Source organism: Gigantopelta aegis, chromosome 10 (assembly GCF_016097555.1).
Source record: "Gigantopelta aegis isolate Gae_Host chromosome 10, Gae_host_genome, whole genome shotgun sequence".
Taxonomy (NCBI): domain Eukaryota; kingdom Metazoa; phylum Mollusca; class Gastropoda; order Neomphalida; family Peltospiridae; genus Gigantopelta; species Gigantopelta aegis.
In genome coordinates, this window is record NC_054708.1 from 29596162 (window position 1) to 29621076 (window position 24915).

A 24915-nucleotide genomic window follows, 5' to 3' on the forward strand; every position below is an offset into this window, starting at 1 on the left:
TCATCACATCTGGGATTTGTGTGTGTGTCGAACAACAAGCATCAAAAATCACCTTCTGAGTAATCAGTAAAAAGTGACAGTGATGCAATGTTGATAAATTCACTGGAAGTGATTTGTTTTGCTGTCAACATGTTGTCAATGTGCTGAGCAAGTGTGGGGTGAGCTTTAGAGATGTGCCAATCATGTCACTGTGTTAACGCTTTTACAATGTAGATGGCAAATTTTGTGAATTATAACAAAATATGTTTTTAAACATTATATTTTAATATCATGTGAGAGAAGAGGGGAAAACCTTTTTAACATTTTTATGTATTGGATGGAGCACATGACACAGGTTAGTTTAGATAGATACATGTACAAATGGATTAAACTGAATTTTTTTTTTAACTTTATATGTTCTGTTTATATTACCTCCACATTATTTTTTTAATTAAATTTAGGTGTTAAAACTCTTCATTCAAAATGTCAACAAAGATATCAATTTTACATCACACAACCTGAACGAAATATAAGGATGTTTTCTAAACAGTGAATGCTTGCCACTACCCCAAAAAGGGGTGGGGTGGGGTAAAAAGAAAAACAAATGAGCAATAAACAGAGAATTAAACATAAAATAAATTAAATAAAGTATCACAAGCTGATATAAAATACTGCATTATATGCACGGAACACAAACTAAATCAGTGACAAACTGGAACATTTAAACAATCGCCAAGAAGCCAAGTTTAACATCAGAGTTCTTGTTTTGTGGTTATTTCGGGGCAATAACTATGATCCACTATCAGTTACATGTAGGTTTATTTACCAGATTTCTGTGATTTACCTGCTTAAATATATATGCTTGCATGTACCTTGGTTATTAAGCAGTGTAAAATATGTTTGATTATTACAGCCTCTGTTCCAATTAACATTACTTAAAACATTTAGTTTTGACAAAGTCTACATGCTTCTCATCATCCTGTTTGTTGAAGCTAAAAATTAATTTAAGCGAAACACACACGAAAATACCACAAATAAAGGGTTGATCAGAGGCTTTGATGCTTTGAATGTATACTACAAGACAAAAGAAATGCTATATGCAATATAACATAACGAGCTGCTTTGGGTAGTAATATGAAATAGACAAAACACTGAAATTTTGTGATTTCAATTTAAAAGTTATTTTAATGAAGACAGTTTCTGTTTCAATTAATATAATATTATATTATATTATATTATATTATATTATAATAGTATTATGTAGTATATCGTAGGGATTACATGTATGTGCAAACTATTTGTATTTACTTGCACTTCTTTTGTAGTTCAGTACATATTTCACCTGCTGTACTTTCATGATCACCTTCTCGGGGGTTTTAAAATAAGAACCATTAGAAAAGTGTAAATTAATATACATACACTAAATTAATATATGTACACTAAATTAATATACGTACACTAAATTAATATACATACATGTATTTTAATTATAAAGGCAAGTTTTATAAACTTCTCCACTTACACGACTCTTTTGTATTTGATAATATACAGCCACTGTGAAAAGGAAATCTAACAATCCATATACAAAATGAAAGATGTAATACTCCACAAGAAAACAAATGAAAATAAAATGAACACTATTTATCTAAATATGATTATGATTCAACATTTTTACGTGTTGACCTGTAACATAACTAATTCAATAACCCACATCCCTTAAATGTAATAAATGCTTTTGACAGATATAAAGTTTATTAACCTGCATTAAGAGTTACAAATAAACTTTTGAGTTAAAAAGTTTTCAAATGTTAAAACTGACATAATAAATCATATTACACCTTTCAATTAGAACCTCTTTTTTTAAAGTTACAAAATGTATATAAAATTTAATTTAACAAAAAGTTTGTATTTAAATTTTGAGCAGATTTCAATTTTGATTTGCGATCACCTGAAAAAAGGATTATACTACAAAGATATACCGGTATTATCTTTACAAATATAAAGAAAAAGAAATAATCTCAAAAATTACATAATAACATACATACAGTAATTGAAGTTTGAAAATACACACTACCATTGCACAAACAGTTTTTACTGAAAAATAAAAACATAAGAAATATGTAAATTACACCTTACAATAACAATATAACTGTATGCAGATCTAAAATTATACAGTTGCACTATTACACTTGTTAAATTCACATGTCAGAATATTTCTTAAAACCTAACTAACAGTATACTAAAACAAATCCCCTTTGTGACATAAATGTATTATAATTGTTTATTAAAATGAAGAATCTAGGATTTAGGTCTTGAATATATATATATATATATATATATATATATATATATATATATATATATATATATATGCAAGCATATTGCCTTTTAGCCAATACTTCCTGATCTAAAGTGTTTCTTTTGGAACATTAATTTTATATATATTTTCCACATTTTATCTTTGGTTTTACTGTATTATCATTTTTTCTCTCCACTTTTCCTTTTAGAAAACAATTCTCTTTGGTCTTAAATTAAAACTTTTACTTTCTCAAAGTACAGTAGAATCTCGCTGGGTTGAACTCGGAAGGGTCGATTACACCACAACGCTCATACCAGAAATTAAGAAGAAGAAGAAGAAATGTTTTATTTAACGACACACTCAACACATTTTATTTACGGTTATATGGCGTCGGGAACCAAAAACGTAAGTCCAGAGTTAACTTCCATGTTGTTGACCGAATGATTCTCGAGCACCGACGGGAGTTCGAGCCAACGGGATTCAACTGTATCTCTAATTGAAAATTACCACTATGAAAAGTGCTGTTTTCTAGTGCTACTTGTACATGTACATCATATATACTACTACTTTACTAAGAAACAGTATTACTTTAAAATAATTATTAACAGATACAAAACTAATATACAGGTGTGTAATATATGTACCTCATTACAGACATCAAGCTAATGACATGATACATTCAAATGTACAAAAATTAAAAATTAGATTCAAATTTCTACCTCTATTCTGGTATTTAACATTCAAAAAACATCACCGATATTGACTATTTGTGAACAATAAATGTTAATTTGACAGTCTGCAAATAATTTCACTTTTAATATCAAAAAACAGCAATAAAATCTACTACATGTACTATTCGATCGATAGTTAACAAAGAAAAACATGATTTTTTTTTTGTAAATTCAAAGATACAAAAGACGTTTAACATATAGAATGAAAATGAATATTTGTGTACCGAACACAACATGGCAAGTTGATCGTTGTTCTTTACACCAAGTTTGTATAATTTACAAAAACCAAAATACATATATTAACATACTATAGTCCGTCCCACTGGGATCACATTTTTTTCATACTGTGTAATGTACTACAAGTTAAAACCAGACCAGCGAAAGGAAAAGAAGGAAGTTGAAGTCACATGACCGGAACTACAGGGAGCATACAGTGAAGAATTTTAGGCCATCCCATTAGCTGTTGGGATGTTCGGACCAGGCAACTCGCGGGAGAGGTGCACTTGTGAGGACAGGTAATGTGAAAAGAAAATTTATTTCTGAGCCGATTGATTTGTAAATTACCCACACAAATTGTATTTCTTTGTTATTTCCAAAACAGTTTTACTTTTCTTCTTACGTCAAACCAAAATGAAATTATTTACAAAAAAACATTTTAATAGAATGATGGGACAGACTATAGATGTTTACACAAAAATCCTAAATTGAAGAAAGTTACAGTAAACATATTCAATAATTTTGTTACAGTAACCATTCAATGTTTCTGAATCGTCAAGCTGCCTTCACCAGAAGACATAATTCTCTAACAATATATGGGTTTTTGCCAGAGGTAAAATAACATACTCTAAAATCTTGGATATTAATGGATACATTTTTATAATTTTCGGAAAGATTATGGTAAGAGAACTGCTGTTTAAGATGTGTCAAACTATGAAATACAGTGTCAAATTTCAAAATATTTAAAACCCATAACCACTAAGTACGATCTGTTTTGTTTTTATTACATACCCTCAAATTATTTTCTGGCAGAAAACCTGACAATCTGGGTGATAGCTATCTCAACTTAAAAATAAATCAAATGGCTTTTACCAGTTACTCATAGCAGCAAACGTATAAAGAAAGAAAAAAAAACCCTCAAACGTCAGTCACCTTTCTTAAGAAGCCACAACTAATTAAACAAATACAACTAAACTCTACTAAAAGACCTACATCTATGTTAATTAACTACCCTTTGTTAAAAGACCACTTCTTGGAAACCCATTTGAGTGGCTGCTTAATTAGTGTTTCACGGGACACACAAAAAAACATCAGTATTGCACATTGAATAATAGGCACTTATTAGCTGTATACAAAGCACAAATAGCAAATAAGCTGATATGTACAAGTATGTATTTATTCAGATCATATATCACACAAACCAATATATATTCACAACAGAAGATGTAATATGCATATGCATGAGTTACATGACACACAAATCCAAGTGCAGACAAAAATCGGTGTACTTATATATTTAGTGTTATTTAAATTTAGATAAACTATAATGAGATATTATCTAAAATTATCTCCCTTGTTAGACTGGTCTATAAGCATACCATTTACACAATTATGGTTTATTAACACAAAGTACTGAATGTTTCAGAATATTCTGGAATGTATAAATTATGTACTAGAGAATTAAAACGGGTACATGCCACAACATTGTGACCTGCAACTGGGTAACAGACTGGGGCCTAATTCACTAAACTCTCGCAACTTTGCGATCTCGCAGTGCAGTGCTAAAAGACATGCAAGGAGGATGCTTTGTTGTCTCACAGAGGCTTAGAGACCGTTGTGAATTAGGCCCCTGGTTTGTAAAGACTACTGGATCCGATGTCAAACATCTGGTCTTCCAACATGTAGTCTTCTGAGAAACCGGCCTTGGTGGCATCGTGGTTAGGCCATCGGTCTACAGGCTGGTAGGTACTGGGTTCGGATCACAGTCGAGGCATGGGAATTTTAATCCAGATACCGACTCCAAACCCTGAGTGAGTGCTCCGCAAGGCTCAATGGGTAGGTGTAAACCACTTGCACCGACCAGTGATCCATAACTGGTTCAACAAAGGCCATGGTTTGTGCTATCCTGCCTGTGGGAAGCGCAAATAAAAGATCCCTTGCTGCTAATCGGAAAGAGTAGCCCATGAAGTGGCGACAGCGGGTTTCCTCTCAAAATCTGTGTGGTCCTTGACCATATGTCTGAAACCATATAACCGTAAATAAAATGTGTTGAGTTCGTCGTTAAATAAAACATTTCTTTCTTCTGAGAAAACTGGCTACATTTTTCCTATCAGCAGCAAGGGATCTTTTATATGCACTTATGGGGAACTGGTTGAGATAGGCCAAAAACATTTTTAAAAATCAGAGAAGAATACCCCCAAAGGGGTTTGATCCATTAACCCCCAAAACCGCAGATGTGCCCTCAAATGAGTGAGGCAGATTCCACCCTTTCTTCAACAAAAAATATGTTATATGATGAAAATACTAAATGCACTCATTTGACAGCTAATGAAATTTGAAAAGAGCCAAGTGGTTACAATTTGTTTTAAATGGCACTGCATGCTGGCCACCATGAAATTTTATCTGAAGTTTCAACATTTGATAGGCCATTATAAAATAATAATTCCTGTTTGTACACACTTGTAATGTATAGTATGGCTGTCAGTACTACAGAGTATGGCCAGCTGAGGTTAACTAATACATTTAAACCCTTGAAAAAAATTCAATTTAAAATTACTTTTGGAAAGTGAAAGATGCATTTTACTACTGCATTTTGAAGTGAAAATACAACAACTGTTATAACGTATCTTGGTGTGCTATGAAAGCTGAAGCAAATTAATGTAACACATAACATCTTTATTAACAATCTTACACTATTTGACTACACAGTAAAGAGAGTACATTTTAACTGTTTAAACTGTGCAGGTACAATTGTACTACTAATAAAGAGATTTGCAGCCTTAAGAAAACAAACTGGTAATACATGTCAATGTTTGATCCATTCATACCAACATCTAATAATGATACTTTCACCTATTAAACCTCAACAAAACCATTACCTAGAATATCAAGCATTAATTTTTTTTAAATTATTAAATAAAACACAAATGAATCTACTTGATGCTAATGAAAATATGACTTCTTTTACCAATACACACTTCTAAATAATGATAATTAAATAAACTATATTTCAAAGAGAAAACAATACTAACCGAATAGTTCTGTAAATATATTATCACACTCATCCTAATGTTTCACCTGTGAAAGGATATGTTATAGTGATACACTATACAATTGTTTTCTTTTCTTAAAACTTGCGTAAAAAACATAAATAGTCTTCCTGACTTTCCAAAATGAACAAAGGTAATTGTAAATAAAAATTAAATTCAAAACAATGTCAACTTTTAGATTCATTCATTCACTCTCTCTCTCTCTCTCTCTCTCTCTCTCTCTCTCTCTCTCTCTCTCTCTCTCTCTCTTTTCTCTCTCTGTCTCGGTCTTTTTTCTGTCCATTTTTCTCTGTCTCTGTCTTTTTTCTCTGTCTATCTGTTTCTCTCTGTCAAACTCTCTCCCTCCCCTGTTCTCTCTCTCCATCTCCTGCTGTCTCTCTCTCTCTTAACTCTCAATCTCACACTACATAGTACAACATCAAACCATTTACTATATACTAGATAACCATATTTCATATGTAACAAATTTTCATATACAACCTTCATCTAAAGATGAATATAAGACAGATCCACAAAAAAAGCTGCAAATCATCAAATATTGGCAAATGTTTTTAACATTAAGCAAAAATTACAACAATCAAAATTTACTCATAATTTCAGCTGATCAATGATCCATATATTCACTGATATATTACGTCTAAAACTGAAACTTTATGACATTAGCACAATGGAATATATTGATGGAAAGAAATTAGATATCACACCAACATTAAGAGAAAAGAGCGACTGCAAACGAAACTATAATCTTGAGCACATGTCAGGAAGTTAACCATGTTACTGACATTCAATCTCACATTGGTGACATTCAATCTCACATTAGTGACATTCAATCTCACATTAGTGACATTCAATCTCACATAAAATCTTTATACTATCGACATTATGACACTAAAGGCGAGAGCACACAATAAAGAGTGCCTCAATAGACAACATTACAATTTCAGCTGCTATGCAATGGGCAATTCTAATATGAGGCAGGGTTCAACAAATCCACTAGCCATCAGTCCCAGCTAGTAAGATTTCGTCTGGACTAGTGGAAATTATCAACTGTATTACTGTAACTTATCCCACAATCACTGTATACATTGGCAAGATATGATGATTAGATAAATCTCTATATTTTCGGTCATTGACCAAAAATATCGGTCACATGACATAAGCCCAACTCGACTCGAGTATTTCAGAGTAGATTTTCAATAAACATACTCTTTAAATCATTTGTTGAAGTGCAGTAAATACAAATAACTTTTAGTTCTGTGATAACAATACAAAACTTGTATATTTATTTATAAATTAGAGTTTATAAATGCTTTTTTAATGTGTCAGAATGTAGCTAGCGTCTTACAAAGAATGACGTCATGCATCATGTATGACGTCATACGGCAAAAGCCTTGCTAGGTTGACAATACTCTATTTGTGTACACAAAAGTGGAATAAATAATGATTTTCCGAATATTCCTGTAGGATTGCAGGACAGCAGAAATAACCAGTTATTCCCTATATATATAGGGCACTAGCCAAAGTGTCTGTGAGGGCTAGTTACTTCCTCAAACATTTGTCGAACACTGTATGAGGCACTTGTATTGTGGTGTTGCCTTATGAGTGACTAATACTTCAGTGTGCGATTTTGGTTTAAAACATTTAAGTGTCTTTAAGACTCCCCTGTTTGCGAATCTTCAGAGCCTGCCACCAAACCAGCGAGCTATGCCGTGCGTCTCCAGTAGAACTGAAGATACACTAAATGTTTTGCATAAAACCATGGAAAAGATCACTATTCAAGACTGTGGTTTCCCAGGATTTTGAGATATATGTTGACTGGAAGAAAGGAAGGTGGAAGGAAATGTTTTATTTAACGATGCACTCAACACATTTCATTTACAGTTATGTGGCGTCGGATATATGTTGACTGTGTCATTTTGAAGAATCAATGTAATTTGTACAAATAATTTTTACAAGCCATGCGGGCTCGTATGCTAGCCAAGCTAAAGAGTCCTATGTGATTTTTGCAAGCCTCAGGCTCCCGGACTCTCCTCAAAATCGCACACTGTACTTGGTCTACAATTTTCTCTGCATGTATTTAGTCACTGGCATGGTCCTGCTAAAACCAATGACACTTCATGTTTGCCAATATTTCATGATTTACCGTATACAATATATCAAAAATTTATTCTGCAAATAAAATTGCAATGATTATAATATAATATCAGGAAATGTTAATGTACAGAAATGATATATGAATGTTAAATCATCATTTACAAAGGTGCATGCACTCTGCAAGCTCTAAAAACTAACCAGCACAAAAAAACAAACATTAACCTAAAAACTTGTTACACAATTATGAATTCAAGCATTCAGGAGATCAAATTTCACCACATATCAGAACATGAGGGCTGTTCAAGAATTGACCATATGGAGGCAGGGGAGTGGAAGGCAATTTTGTTTGTATACCCACCACCCGCAATATAAAATTTCATTTAAATTAAGTATTAAAAGAAAAAACATTGTAGCTTAACCACCAGTCATAAAATAATTACATCACCTCCTAACTGCCTCATGTGATCAACTTTAGAACAGTCCTGAGATTATATAATATATATATATATATATATATATATATATATATATATATATATATATATATATATATATATATATTGTGTAAACAATCAGAAATCTTTTTTTTTTTTTTTTTTTAAAGTGTTACATGAACCAAAAAAACAACAAAAAAAAACAATTATGTAATTCTTCAAAAATTCTGCAACAAAGAACTTTAAAAAACCCACCCACATTTCCTGATGGGTCAGTGCAAGAATTGAGAAAACAAGCATTCAATAAGTAAAATTTGGATTTTATATTCTGTATACATGTATGTCATGATATATATGATTAAACTACAGAAAGGCATTTCAGAAAAATTATAGATTTTTATGACTGACATTAACCTGCTCAAAAATTTCAAATGAACATGAAAGCACATACCAATTTTTTTTTTTTGTAGACAGGACATTCTTGCACTGGCCTAGACCTCTTAATGTAACAAATAAGATCGCGTCACGTGTTAGATTGTACCACTAGATGTCCTCCTTCAGTGGCGAATAGCGAGAAACACCTTTACCCGAGACTTTACCTCCGTGACTTTCATAGAAACTTAAATCATCCACTCCTGCTGTGTCGTTTTGGAAGTCGTTCTCGGGAACTGCGCTGAAATTCACGCTGTCTCGGTCTTCCTTCAGCTCCACGGTCCAGAACGGTTTCTTAGGAGGGAAGATCTTCCATCGACGATACACAGCAAAGCCCACAAGTCCAGACAGCGTCAGGATGATGGCAATGCATATTCCCGCAATTACACCCTTCGGCATGCCACCTTCACCTGGTACATCTTCTGCAAGGTACAAAATTGTATATTCTATAGTCCATCCCATCCTCCTACATAAATGTTTTTTTGTAAATAATTTCAGTTTGGTTTGACGTAAGAAAAAAATGTAAAGATTTTTGGAAATAACAAAACAAACACACACTATTTTTGTGTGTAATTTAAAAAACAATTGGCTCAAAAATAAATAACTCGTAGTAAATTCCAGAGTATTAAAAATGGCGTTCCCGGTGGGAAGGACTATAGAATGATTAGGTAATGTACTGATGATGCTTACAGTTGAAATACAAGGTGAAAATTAAGTAATAGTTTAATATTACAATCTTCAATACAGTATATACAAATACTTCCATATATATTTTCAACTTGGAGTTTTAAAATGCTTTTTGATGAGATACAATGTAACTAGAACAGCTTTTGTATTTAAAAAAGAATCACGTAATGTATCTTGTACAACACGTACCTTTGTTTGACACCCAGCAGCCCAAGTGTTTTTCATGCTGGAGTGTCATTAAATGTTTAACTGGCATCTTACATAATGTCCTACTACAAATGCCTAGCTAGACTGATTATACACAACTTGCATTACATTTTTTTAGAATAATTACAATTTTTCAATAAATAAAATAAAGAAATACTGCTGTAAGATACTGGCCCATAATGCTCAGGTCGAATGGCGAATGCATTTATCACTCCAACCATCATAGGATACAGCCGATATTCTTAAGACAGTAACCTGTTTTTTTCTATCTCTGTTTCTCTACATACATGTATCAATGTTTCCCCTAGGTCTCATTCGGACCTCGCATGAACCTCATGGATTTCTTTGCTGTAACCATAAAACTTTTAACTTAAAAAAGGGCTCTTCTCTGCGATTAATCCACCAATATATTTTTTTTTTTAATGCACAATCTAATTGTCATAAATATATATAACCCTGAAATTTATGTACCTGCCTGTTTACTTTTATTCCAATCTAAGTTAAACAGATAACCAGTACTTTTTCCAACAAATGCCACCATATGTGACACCCAATAGCCGATGTATATTTTTGTGCTGGGGTGTCGTTAAACATTCATCCATTCATTCATTTCATTTTAAGATTAATTACTCTAATACTCCGCAGGGATAATGCAACTTGCTAAACCTCTGAACAAATCGATTCTTGCTTTTTTTTCTGTACTTTTTTTCGATGAAGACGGACGTCAGCCCTTGTTCTCTCGATCTGCCCCCCCACCTGGGGGGATTGCTCAAGTCCTACGGAATGCTGTTAGAATACCGGGTATCGTACACCGGGTCACGGGCTTCCGTGACCTTGGTGTACGGGAACCCACCATCTCCGAAGAGAGGAAGATATAGGAAGAGGAAAAGCGCGCTAGGGAAGGAACAGGGGGGGGCCAAAGCCAGCGGCTAAACCGCTGGTGGCGGCTCCTTCTGTGAAACCGCCCACAGCCCAGCCTGCGACCAAGAGGAAGAAGTCGGACAAGCTCCGGACAGAAACCACACGGCCGACTACGCCACCGCCAACTCCATTTGAACCCATGTTCCCGGAGTTAGCGGTCAGGCTCCCTATTCGCCACTCTACTTCAACTCCGGAATTAGACCGTGCTACCAAGGAGGAGCGCGCCCGGAGTTCGGCCCTACCTGCCGTTGGAAAGAGGAAGGCCGAGACGACTGCGACCACCACCAGCAGGGACCCTCCTCAACAACCGCCGCCGCCCCCCAAAGGGGCGGGACCAGTGGAAGGCACTCAAGCCTGGATGCTTCACGGCCACCTGGACAAGCGATACGGCCGATGCTATAGGATTGGCATTAAACATCGGGACAATTTTATTTGTCCCCCGCACGAACCGGGATTTTGGTAGATCCCCTACGGCGATGGAGAGCACGAAAGCCACGTCATCAGCTTGAACGATGGAATCGAGTGTCTGCTAATGACATATCGCAAGGGACAACTCTACAACCAGGCCCTGCTGCTCACCGAGATGGATAACGTTTCAATCCATCGCATCCTGAAGAAGCTCTTCGGCGGTGAGCAGTACCCCAAGGCTGCCAAGGCCATGGGGACACCAGAGTTCCACCAGTTCCTGCCCAACTACGATTCCAGAGTCTGGCTCTCCTCGCCGTAGTCACCAATCTCCCACTAACCTCCTACCAACCTTTGCCTCCGTGAGTACCAACCTTTTTTATTGGGCTAGTTAGACTTTAAACATTTTTGATCGAGTTCAAAATTCTTATGTTTATTTTTTTTATAAATAGTCTAACGCATTTTACTTTGGCGCCCGATCTATCACTCAAAATCACCTTAAAACCTTTCGGCTTAGCATTCTTAACTATTTTGGGTCAAATGTTAGAGTCCAGACATGTTTTTGGATGCAGTTACTCTTTGTAGACTTAGGTAAAATACAGGCTTCACCGAGGAATCGAAATTCAGCCAATCAGAGCACGGCTCCCACTCGGTGTTACTTCAAGTTTGCGAAGTGTCTGCTATTTGGTCCGCGCTCGCGTTGACCTTACTAAATGGCTTTTTTCCAAATTCCGCCCACCTCAAACTTACCCCCCCCGCCTGCTCCGGAGTTAGTCACTGGCGAAGTCAGAGGCTAAATCCGTAGTGGGCGTGCCTGAACCTTCGTGGATAGGGGCACGTTAATAGAGTTGCCCATTGCCCATTGAACAAATCATAGGTATAAAATGAAATAACATACCTTTGAGCATGCAGTTTTTTTTATGAATTGGATCGCCAACATAGCCTTCCACGCACCTTTCACAGTTAAAACCGGAGGTGTTGTGCATACAGTGTATACAATATCCTGCAAGAAATGTAAGTAATATTCAGACATTTTGTTTTCAAAAGAGTAGGAAGAATTCTTTATCCAATAGTTAAATAGCTTCAAATGGTCTAAATGCATGTTAGTGAAGACAGTTTAGGTTACTGATCGGCAAACTGTAAAATATGAAGTCAAATTGGGTGAACATATTTCCACATAAATGAACAACAAGCATTCAGCATGCCATCTGTGACAGAGTTATGGCACTTGAATAAATCCTGATGAAAAGATAAAGCTTGTTTTATTTAACGACACCACTAGAGCACATTGATTCATTAATCATCAGCTATTGGATGTCAAACATTTGGTAATTTTGACGTACATGTATAGTCTTAGAGAGGAAACCCGCTACATTTTTCCATTAGGTTTTAACATGCACATTCAGAACAAGCTGTTGTAGCACATGCCTGTCATGGACACAGGTGTCGACTTTCGCGGGCACTTCCATCCAGGACAGGAAAGAGTTTGGGGTGAGTGGGAGAGCATGTCTCCCGTGCTGGCATGTGTAAGCTTTTTCCATTAGTAGCAAGGGAACTGTTATATGTACCATCCCACAGACAGGATAGCACATACCATGACCGTTGATATACCAGTCGTGGTGCACTGGCTGGAATGAGAAATAGCCCACCGGCGGAGATTGCTCCTAGACCGACCACACAACATGCAAGCGCTTTATCACTGGGCTACGTTCCGTCCCCAAATCCCCGTGAAAGTCAAATTTGATCTGTCCATAACGCAGTCAAAAATGTGGTAAATCACCATGGAAATCAAACCCGATCTGTAACAATACATGATAAAGCTATACATAACATTTTAGCTCAGTATCTTAAAGGTGCTGACTCTAGTTTTAACTTGTAAAAAGTGGACACTAAGTTTATTTAATTTACAAACCAGGGGCCTAATTCTCAAAGCTCTCTTAGGCTCTGCTAGACAACAAAGCATCCTCTTTGTAAGTCTTTTAGCATTGCACTGCGAGATCGCAAAGTTGCGAGAGGTTAGTGCATTAGGCCCCTGTACCACATTTGGATAAAGTTACAACAGAGTGAAAGAAGAGTCTGTGACGTTCAAACTGATAAATATCCTTAAAAATAAGGCTAGAACTCGAAATCAATAACTGCTACTTCTCAGACGCAGGTACGTTTTTAAAAATATGACAAAATGCATTTTGTGGTATTAGAAACACCAGGATGACCAGAAACACTTCAATCTATGGAAATGGATCATCTAAACAATAAAATATAAGTAATCTCTGATTTCGGCGATCATAAACGGCTCTAATAGTGAAAAAACATGTTGTAGTGTTTAAAAACTAGGGTATGTTCCTTTAAAGCATTGCAAAAATTTATTTTTCTAAAGTCTGAAAAACAACATGTGGAACAGACAGACAGCTTGAAGTAAAGTTTGTTTTATTTAACGACGCCACTAGAGCACATTGATTTTTTATCTTATCATCGGCTATTGGACGTCAAACATATGGTCATTCTGACACTGTTTTTAGAGGAAACCCGCTGTCGCCACATAAGCTACTCTTTTTACGACAGGCAGCAAGGGATCTTTTATTTGCGCTTCCCACAGGCAGGATAGCACAAACCATGGCCTTTGTTGAACCAGTTATGGATCACTGGTCGGTGCAAGTGGTTTACACCTACCCATTGAGCCTTGCGGAGCACTCACTCAGGGTTTGGAGCCGGTATCTGGATTAAAAATCCCATGCCTCGACAGGGATCCGAACCCAGTACCTACCAGCCTGTAGACCGATGGCCTGCCACGACGCCACCGAGGCCGGTCAGACAGCTTGAATGACAAAAACCTATAGTCCACTCCAGTGGACTGATAGGGGACTAAAAATTATTCTTTTCTACTGCATTGTTTGTCTAGACACTAGCAAAAGAATATTAAGAATTAAAAAAAATTGCTAAAATCTTTAACTTTTAAAGTATGGATTACAGAAATATAGTGAAACTCTGCTATTGCGACTATTAAAACTGGCCTTAACAGTGAGGTGGTCCTAATACCAAATTACCAACTTTAAAAATGATGATTGTTTAGTAAATATTGATTGTAAATTTTACGTCCCACCCTCCTTTCTCGTTATCATCAGCAATGTCTCACTGATAAAATTAATAGGTGATGACGGTGTATTGGCATTTACATTGAACTGTAAGAGTAATCAAGGGTCAAACATGCTTTAGTTATTTGTGAGCTTGGGCTCATTCTTTTTCTTAATTATTACACAACAGTTGTTAGATGGGGTTTTACTGAATTAATATTATCACATGTGTCACAGGTTTCTGTGTGTCCCATTTATCGGTTACACAGAAATAAATCCATGTAACCCATTTCCTTTTTGTGTAACCCATTATATCCAAGTAAATGGGGTTCCAAATTTTGCGCGAACCAAAAATCGGTTATGCAAAATTAGATTTGCGCGAGCAACACGCAAATGAAATGATCGTAATGACCTGTATCACTCATAATAGGGAAAATATTTATGATAAGTTGTCACTCAGAAAATATCACTCAAACAACAAGTAACCTGTACATAAAGAGTTGAGAAATATAAGGAGTTAAACATATTTCCTAGGTTTCTACATATACACGTCACATACATACACAATGAGAATCACAACATCCAACGAAGAACACATTCATATGTAGTGCTGCAACGATAAACCGGTATACCGCGATAATTTATCAGCTCGATACGAACTGCGGTACAGTTTTGCGTATCGCGATTTTTATACGCTATTTTTTTTCCTTGTATTTTATTTGACTTGAAATAGGCAAATAAACAAACAAAAACCACATCATTTTATTAATTGGTGGTGACAGGAAGTGTAACTATCACGTTAAGCGTAGTCGGCTTACTTGTTGGCATACGAAGTGATAGGTCGGTTATACTTGGTTCTGACTTCTAAACAAAACGTGTTTAATGTCCATTGAAAATAACCAGTTAACGATAATTATAAATAAATGTTTTGTTACTTACACATTATCATTCATTGTTCATTTACGTTGGAATACGGCTACGGCTATCATCTTCAAAGAAATAAACCAACAAGTGAGAATCACACTTCGCTGTTTTTCACTGAACTCGGAATACTTCAGCCAATCGTTCAAAATACCTCGGCTAATAACCTCGGCTCTGGTTTGGTCGATCTGCCGAAACATAGCGACTCAATACGTACATTTCCGTGTTAAGCGAGCAGCAACGGAAAAGCCCGATAGTAAGGATTTCCGAATGTGATAATTTATAAATAGTTTGACACCGTCACACCGGTGTTCTAGTAGACAAGTATTGTGTTAAAAAATAAAAATATGGCCTAAAACATTTAGCCTGACAGCTGAAACTAATAAAAATCATTAAATAGTTATGCCTTCTGTTTTCATTAAAAAAAAGACCCAACCCATAAATATTAAATTTAAATAATATCAACTATATTGCAATACATATTGCAATACGGTTTCTTATATCGCAATATATCGCAATACGGTTTTGACCGTATCGTTGCACCCCTATTCATATGCAACATGTAAATGACATTTGAGACATTTGAGACATTTGGAACCACTTGTAGCTGTAAACAACATTATTATAATAAATAAGGACAATTAAAGAGGTAAAATACCTAAATATGGGTCACACATTTGAGTGGCACCAGGATATGTGTTGCCATGACACTCGCATGGAATGCATTTTCGATTGTAGCGATAAAAGCCGTAAGCACAGTTCTCACACATGGCACCACTGTATCGTTTTTTACACATGTTGCATACTAGATAGCCTTCTCCTGCAAGCACAACAAAAGTATAAGTTAGTAACAGCATAAACACTAAAAAAAATTGTCTATCGACAGGTACCGTAAATCTTTCTGATGTGGATGCAGAATATTTCTTGGGAGGGAGAACAGTAAAGACATCATGGCTCACCCATCAAATAATTTTAATTAATAATGAACTCGTAAATTAATTCACATAACTGCTAGCCAGTTTTTAAAAAGGTGTTAGAAGAAAAAACAAACAGGTTTTTTAAAGGTAAAAGCCATTTCAGATTCTTAACCTAGTCTCAAATGGCTTTGACCTCAGATTACTTTCGTGATAAAAAACTTAATCACTTCAACAAAATATTGACGGCGGTCATGAAGTCAGACAAAAATCATTATTCTACTGAACCACATTATATGTATGTGTTGTATGCAAACAAACAAAATAAAATGTTTTATTTAACGACGCACTCAAAACATTTTATTACGGTTATATGGAATGAATGAATGTTTAACGACACCCCAGCACGAAAAATACATCAGCTATTGGGTGTCAAACTATGGTAATGGGGAAAACAAAGTGATGATCAACATTAATATAAAAATTCAACATTTAAATAAAAACACAGTGTAAAGGACTGTGCAAAAATACAAATATCAGAGATAGATACTGACTTTTACTAAAAACACCAATTTTGTGCTGTATTGGCCATTTCAAAGAGAATGTTACACCCCTGCACCACGGTGAGGTTAGAGCACACGCAGGGTGTCAGACATATGGTTAAGGTGTTGTATGCAAGCCAAAATGGAAAACTATAGTACAAAGGACTGCAGAAAGTACTCGCCCACTCGCCAAATGCGAGTAAAAATTCTGACGGACAAGTTTAAAAATGCAACTACCAGTCCGACGAGCAATCTGATTTTTTTGCTGACCGACTGTTATTTATTTATTTTATTATTTTGCATTGAATCCACGACTCCGCCCGCGTCAGCCATGCCAGAATTCCAAATCATTCAATCAAACGGTTCAGAATGATGACAAAATACACAACAATACATAACATATTGCCAATAGACTACTCAGGAGTTCCAAACTGCACAAGGGTGACATTCCGGAAATGGGTTATAGCGAAAATGGAACCGTACCAAAACGTCCCCAAATGAAAACAGAACTAAAATAGACAAAATGGAGCCAAGCATTGGCTCAAATGACACTAAAACCTATGGCTATATGGCTTAAACGGAAGCAAAAATTAAATGTATGGCTAAAACGGCATTACATACATGCATTGTTTACATTATTCAACATTTAATAATGGATGTTCGGACCAAACATTTTCAGGTTGTAACACGCGAACACCATGTTAGTCAATTGATACATTGAAATGCTGATATAGCTAAAACAAACACCCCCCCACCCCCCACCCAAAAACTAAAATATTTCAAAACAGGTTTGGGGTTTGATTTCGTTCGTTTGCCACGTTATGTCAAGTGTGGTTAATAATTTAATCATGTTTTTGTTATCAATACATGTGTGTGTGTGTGTGTGTGTGTATAAATAAATATATTGTTAAACAAAAATAATTAATATTTGTATATTGTTCTATAGGCTGGTGGACTAGTAGACATTCTTAAACAGAAGGTTAAACACCACAACAACCATCAAAAACAAAACAACCCATAGAACTATTAGAAGGACACTCACTGAAGTAACATGTCGGTCTGATGGTCAGCTCTGGACTGCAGGGACATCGATGGCATTCAAACATAGGCCCACTTCGGTAGTAGCCCGGGGCGCAGAGTTCACAGAAAAGCCCAGTGTATCCTACATTACAGAAGCACCAGCGAGGGCCCGTCAGGTTACACAAAATGTTGGCTCTCTTTCCTGCGACAAGTTTGGAATTTGTGCCAAAGTAGTCACAATGACACTCTGTAATTAAAAAATGTTTTTAATAATTTTTGTTCGTAGCCATATCGTAGAGTAATCAATAGTCATGCAAAAAAATTCTCAAGCTTGCGTGCACGCGCGAACCAGATGATAAAACAACACTTCCTGGTCTGTTATAAAATATGTCTAAAATGAAAAACATTTGGTAAGTGATTTACATCATTTGTTTTTTCATCAGTGAAAAAGTCAGTTTTCTTCAATACCAAATATATGGGTCCAGAGACTGAAATTGCCAAATATGTAAATAAGAATGGAATGTGCGACTATTCGTTACGTTTTACATAGTATGCCAAAAGTGGGTTCTATTTAAAAACTTGCGTTATGGCAAATTAATTCAGCAGTAAATATTAATAACAAATTGTGTGTTATATACAGCAAAGGACCAACTATTTAAGTAAATAATATTTGTTTTACTTCTTTTTTGTTACACAAATACTGTTTCAGTGTTTGTTCTTAGGTGCGTGATAAAATACTAATAATTGTTAACACTACTGGGGGGGATACAGGTACCTCTGTTCCTGGTTGTGGTGACAATGCTCTGAGAATTGAGAATATGTCCAGAAATGTACTGAGCAGCTACATACAATGTGTAGGTAGTGTTGGACTCCAAGCCTGTGATATTTGCTTCAGTAATATCCTCATCATCAATGGCTGGCTGGACAATCATAGTCAGGTTTGCTCCTGAAAACAGAAATAACAATAATAATAATACCTGCAGTCACCTGTGCAGGGGGTGGGGTTTTGTGGTTGAACCCCCACCAACCTACTCTTGAAAGTAAAAAATTATAAAAACATTAATGTATTTTTCGGGGGAACGACAACTCGGCCCCTTTATAAACTTCACGCCTGAACTGATACTCACATGTAGTTTACACTAAGTACACGTATAGGTATGACTCGCCTAATATGTGATGCCCTTTAGGACCATCCCTCTTTGGTCTGACATGAGCAAATGGTGTCGCTCACGTGTGCTTGCACAAAACTAATTCCACACTGGTGAAAACCTACTCGTCACATGCCAATATCATTCCATTATTTTACTCAATGTTTCTGTGAATTTATACACTGAGAGCAACTGGTCTCATACACAGTGTCAGGAGAACAGTATCTTGCTCAACATCGATTTTTTAACCATAAGCACAGGTGGGACAGTAAAATAAAGTTGGTTTTGTTTAACGACACCACTAAAACCCACTGATGAATTCATCATTAGCTATTGGATGTCAAAACATAGTTTACATGTACATGTATATATGGTAATTCTGACGTAGTCTTTTGAGGAAACCTAATACAGTTTCCCTTTAGCATCAAGGGATCCTTTATAATTATATCTATTCAGAAAATGGGTTCACTCAAAACACCTCAAAAGAGCACTCTGTCAACTGAGCAACAACGTACATCTAGATCATGCCCCTTAGTGACACCACTACAGTATGAAAAATACATTTAATATATATATTAGTAAGTGATGTGATATTTGAGCTAAGTACTACAAATAACTAGAACAATCAAAAACACAATATGAATACCTGTATACAGGCACTGACAATCTATTCTAGGAAAAGAGATCTGTGTTTAACATAATTATAATGTAATTTTTTCAAAAAGCATCTACTGGTTGGTCCAAACATCTTACAATGACACTGACAGCAAACTCATTCCTGTTAGTCTCTTTAAGAAACATTAAAACCAGTGCTGTAGCTTAGTATGGGAAACACTAGCTTCCATGTATTTACATACATGTAATAATTTAAAGTCATGTTTACCTGTTGCATTGTTGATATAATGCACTATGTACTTTTCAACGCAAGCCTGGTCAAATGGCACCATGAGATCATCGGTGTCCGTTTCTGTCACGTTGCCAGGTGATGATATGTTGTTTACAAAATCAACATGAAGTTTTGGTGTCTGTGTACTATTGGTCGCGTTTGAGGAATAATTGTGATTTAGAAAAAATCCACGCGGCATGCATGATGGAGCTACCGGACTGGTTCCAGTTCCATTAGTAGAGTTACTCCCCTTTGCTGTTGTTGTGGCGTTCAGTGCCTCCGTACTGACTGGGGTTGTTGTCACGGTCGATGTTACAGTTGTGCCTTGCGATGATGGTGTAGTCGATGTTGTATTGTCATCAAAGTCCACAGCAGTTGCATTCCAGTCATGAATAGGATATACTGCGGGTGATTGCCATGATATATACATGGTGGTCTCTGTGACGAGGAATACTGTAATATTTTTTGGAGGCTTTAAAGCAATTCTCACTGAAAATGGGTGGAAAAAAAACAAAACAGTTTTTAAAAATCTAGACTGAATCATACAACAACAAAAACAATCTACAAAACAACATGGGCCAGAAATATTTTGCAATGTAATTAGACTTATAATATTAGTATAATATTATACTAATATTATAGCCTAATTTTTATAAGAAAAAAGAAAGAAATGTTTTATTTAATGACGCACTCAACACATTTTATTTATGGTTATATGGCGTCAGACATATGGTTAAGGACCACACATATATTGAGAGAGGAAACCTGCTGTCGTCACTTCATGGGCTACTCTTTTCGATTAGCAGCAAGGGATCTTTTACATGCTAATTTTTATAACATCCAATGTTGCATATTAATTTTGTACCAAGACATCACTCCTCTCAGATGATACAAGGTATACATGTATGTCACGAGAAGGAAAGCATGCAGTGGTACATATTACATGACATCCAGAGCTTCCAGAATTTTTTTTTATAAAATCCACTAGCCATGGGATCGGTGATTTTAAAAATTTACTAGCCACGATTAAAAATTCACTAGCCCTACTTAACTTTAAGTTAATACAATTTTACTAAATAATAGTAAAAATTGGATATGTCACTAAAGAAGGAAGGAAATGTTTGACATACCAGTTGTGGTGCACTGGCTGGAACGAGAAATAGCCCAATAGGCCCACCGACTGGGATCGAACCGAACGCTGTACCACTGGGCTACGTCCCACCCCTGTATATCACGAGAAGGAACACATGCAGTGGTACATATTACATGACATCCAGGGCTTCCAGAATGTTTTATAAAATCCACTAGCCATGGGATCAGTGATTTTAAAAATTTACTAGCCACGATTAAAAATTCACTAGCCCTACTTAACTTTATGTTAATACAATTTTACTAAATAATAGTAAAACTTGGATATGTCACCTAAAGAGAGACATATATATATATATATATAGCTTAAAAAAAACTAACATATTGGGGGTGGGGGGACAGGATATTCATATTTACAAACTAGACTTAACTGCAACATTGGACCAAAACAATTCACTAGCCGTTGAGCATGGCAAAAGCAGATATTTACTAGCCCAACAATGAATAATATCACTAGCCATGGGAGTGGGGCTACCATACTCTAGAAGCCCTGTGACATCACATAAAAAGTACAAAGCAATATTACGGTCATATATAAATTACTTTTATCCTCAAACCTGTGCTTCAACCTTTGAGATTTTGTTCATAAAATACATGTAGATATTTGAGAAGAATGAAGACATGCATATAATATACACTAATACATAATAAAAATGAAATTTCATTCATTGGGTATAATTTTAACCTTTAATGGTCAAACATTTGGTAATTCTGACACATAGTCATCAGAGGAAACCTATATTTTTCCTAATGCAGCAAGGGATCTTTTATATGCACTTTCCCACAGAAAGGAAATCACATACCATGGCCTTTGTCCAGTTGTGGTGCACTGGTTGGAACGAGAAAAGCCCAATCAGCTGAATGGATCCACCTAGGTGGTTCGATCCTGTGACGCAAGCACCTCAAGCTAGCACTCAACCCACTGAGCTAATCCCGCCCCCCATACCCAATTACATGTAGATGCATACAGGACATTGTAGTGTTGATAGATATTTACATATCTGTGCTTACTTTACAATAGAAAGCCCCATGTGAATTAAGTAGTTATACATACTAGTACATGTGGCAGACATTTCCATATATGTTTTATCAAGTATGATTTTCAATTTGAATGGATCTACTGTGGTGGTTCGACCCTGTGATGCCAGCACTTCAAGAGAGCAGTCAATCAATTAAGCTCAATCCCACCCCTTACAGTTGATTAAGTCACCCATTGGTTCAATTAAAACTGGTATTGAAGACGTGTTCAAAGTAAAGCTTTATGCTGAGGCCCGGGTGTGCACTAATTGTTTGATTGGTATCACGATTCATCTAACAGTTACCGTGGCACTTGGTGTACTTGATTTCATTTCAATTTATTTACGTGCTTATATAGCCAATTAAGGTTCAAGCATGCTGTCCTGGGCACACTCCTCAGCTATTTGGACTGTCTGTCTGGGTTATAATATATAGTTGCTAGTGGTTAGTGAGAGAGAAGAGGGTGTAGTGACCGTACACCTACCCATTGAGCCCTTAAGAACTCACTCTGGGTTGGAGCCGGAACCGGGCTTCGAACCAGCCTGTAGACCAGGCCAGTGGTGATCTTGAAAGATCATTACCGATTGCCACTTAACAAACATGACAACTGACACTTATTTGTGGTAAAGAAAGGATTGCATAGTTAAATTGTTGTGATTCCCCGATTCATCTATAGTTAGTTCAGCTAAAAAAAAAAAAAATCCTAAGGTTGTAATAAGCGCAGCAATTGTTAATTCTGTTCGGTGATTTCCCACCTGATATTTCATGGATCACCAGTTCAAGGGAAATATAGCTAATAACACTTACAGAACCAATAATTTAGCTCAAGCAAAGACTTATATAGTCGACCCAGGATGTGTTCAACCTATCAACATTTAATATATATATAAGGGTTTAATTACCAAACAAAAACGTGGGACTTCATTTTTGGTTCAAGCACTGCAGTGTATTCAACCCTTCCATGTTCGACCCAACGAGATTCTACTTTACTTGGTAGTGGTATACTGGGGTACCACAATATCGCGGTACTTAACTATTTGGAAGAAACAAAGAAATGCACTAACATATATGAAGGTAAATATACTTGGGTTGCAATTTTGGGGTTTTGGGTTGTATTTAACATATTTACATTTTCCAATGGAAAAGTCGGTAATAATAATTATTCTTCGTCTGCAAGACAGTGTGGGCATTTTTTTAAATTGTTCATCGTATTAGTGAGATTCAACAGTTATATAATCAATATTTATCAAGTGAAACCAAGAATATATTAAATAGTGTTTTCCCTAGCTTGTTTTAGCATGGTGCAGCACCATGCCTCAATAGTCTAGCACCATCTTGTCTTAATCAGCACCATGCTGCCCTGAGATTGAACAAGCCTTTTTCAGTAACTAATTCTAAAATTTCCTTTATAAAACAAGCAAGCACATAAATTACATTAATGTTTATTTCAATTAATTTTTGTGTATTTTGAATGAAAAACAAGTGCCCCAAAAATAGTGAAAATGCCCCAGAAGTGTTTGGTCTACCATGCCTTGCCTAATTTCTAGGGAAATCACTATTAAAAGTTATGTGTTTTGTTTAAATTGCCAGTAAATATAGGCATGGCCCTTAAATGTTTCCATACTTTTCTAGGGGTCACGCATTCTAAATATAGTAACACTGTGACAGTGTATAGCCTCGTTTTTATTGTCAACAACCAGACGACAGTCTGACAACTATCAGAGCAGAATTGTATGTGTGTGTTAGGTACTGGGGCTATTTATAAGCATAGGGGTGTCAGTAAAATCGCACTGTTATTTTATGACCAAACAGTAAAACTATGAATACTTACCCTAAATTTTGACATTTTTTAAAATTTGTTAACAGGCAAAACAATGTGTTGTCTGTCATCACATTTCTAATAATAAACATGCCACCAGGGGGCGTTGCGCGTGCTAAACTGCAAAAATGTAAATGCCGCAATATCGTGATCGAGCAAGGAGTATACTGATAATTTTCATTTCCGCCATATTTTCATTCCACATTTTAGATTTTGTATTACTCAAGGTTAAAAATAACTAAAAATTTAACAAGTAGTTTCAAAATTTACAAAATTCTCCAATTCAAAGACTGATATTGTGTAACAGATTTAATTTATTAATAAATATGGGGAGCTTTTTTAATGTAAATTTTCCATTCTTAATTTCTTAGGCCTAAGTCATGCGTGTTAGTGGGTTATTATTATCACAAAAATTATAATTACTTTTGCTGGTATTCTTTAAGGTCAATTTTACTATCATAAATCTAACAATGAATTTTGAATCCCTTGGACTCATTTAGGCACATACGGGCACATCGTCGGATCTATACAAATAAGTCACGGTCATCACTTTCAACATTCACAGTTTCTTTATTCGGATCATTCTCACCTGAATCAACCTGGTAGGTTCTTTTTGATTCACCATCAGCTGTTACTGCGCCCGAGACACTACCAAGACAAATACACCACATGTAAAATAAAAACAAATCCATGATTACTTGACAGAATTAAATTAATCTATTAATAAAAAATATATTATTCAGTTTTGCATATTTTCTTAGTTATCACTATTTGACTCAACTGGCCATGCTAGTTGCGATAAAATGGCGTAACAATAAAGCAAAGAACTGTTATTCAAGGGAAGTAATTTAAAAAATAATAATAATAATAATTTAATAAATTCTTTATTTTAAGAGGGTAAACTCAGCATAATTTTGATAATCTGCCCTGAATAAAAACAACAACAACAATAGGCTTATAATCAGTAACCAAA

The 24915-nt window shown here is 35.7% G+C and overlaps 1 protein-coding gene across 1 annotated transcript; it reads right to left on the reverse strand.

Moving 5' to 3' along the window:
- Positions 1-8941: 8941 nt before the first annotated feature.
- LOC121384367 (multiple epidermal growth factor-like domains protein 9) lies at positions 8942-24729 on the reverse strand. Its single transcript, XM_041514731.1, has 7 exons — positions 24532-24729; positions 19955-20446; positions 18699-18869; positions 17946-18170; positions 16106-16267; positions 12354-12458; positions 8942-9657 (listed from the first exon to the last, which is right to left on the reverse strand). Exons 1-7 carry the CDS (start codon positions 24632-24634, stop codon positions 9347-9349), a joined length of 1569 nt encoding a protein of 522 aa, XP_041370665.1. The 5' UTR covers positions 24635-24729; the 3' UTR covers positions 8942-9346.
- Between the last annotated feature and the right edge of the window lie 186 nt (positions 24730-24915).

What these genes read in the sequence shown, in the direction of transcription:
- LOC121384367 (XM_041514731.1), bottom strand. Translation starts at nt 24,634, where the DNA reads ATGGATTTGTTTTTATTTTACATGTGGTGTATTTGTCTTGGTAGTGTC. An exon ending in TTATATCAACAATGCAACAG is followed by an intron (nt 18,870 to 19,954) that starts GTAAACATGACT and finishes TTCTGTTTTCAG; the next exon opens with GAGCAAACCTGACTATGATT. An exon ending in AAAAAACTGCATGCTCAAAG is followed by an intron (nt 9,658 to 12,353) that starts GTATGTTATTTC and finishes TGTACCTTGCAG; the next exon opens with AAGATGTACCAGGTGAAGGT.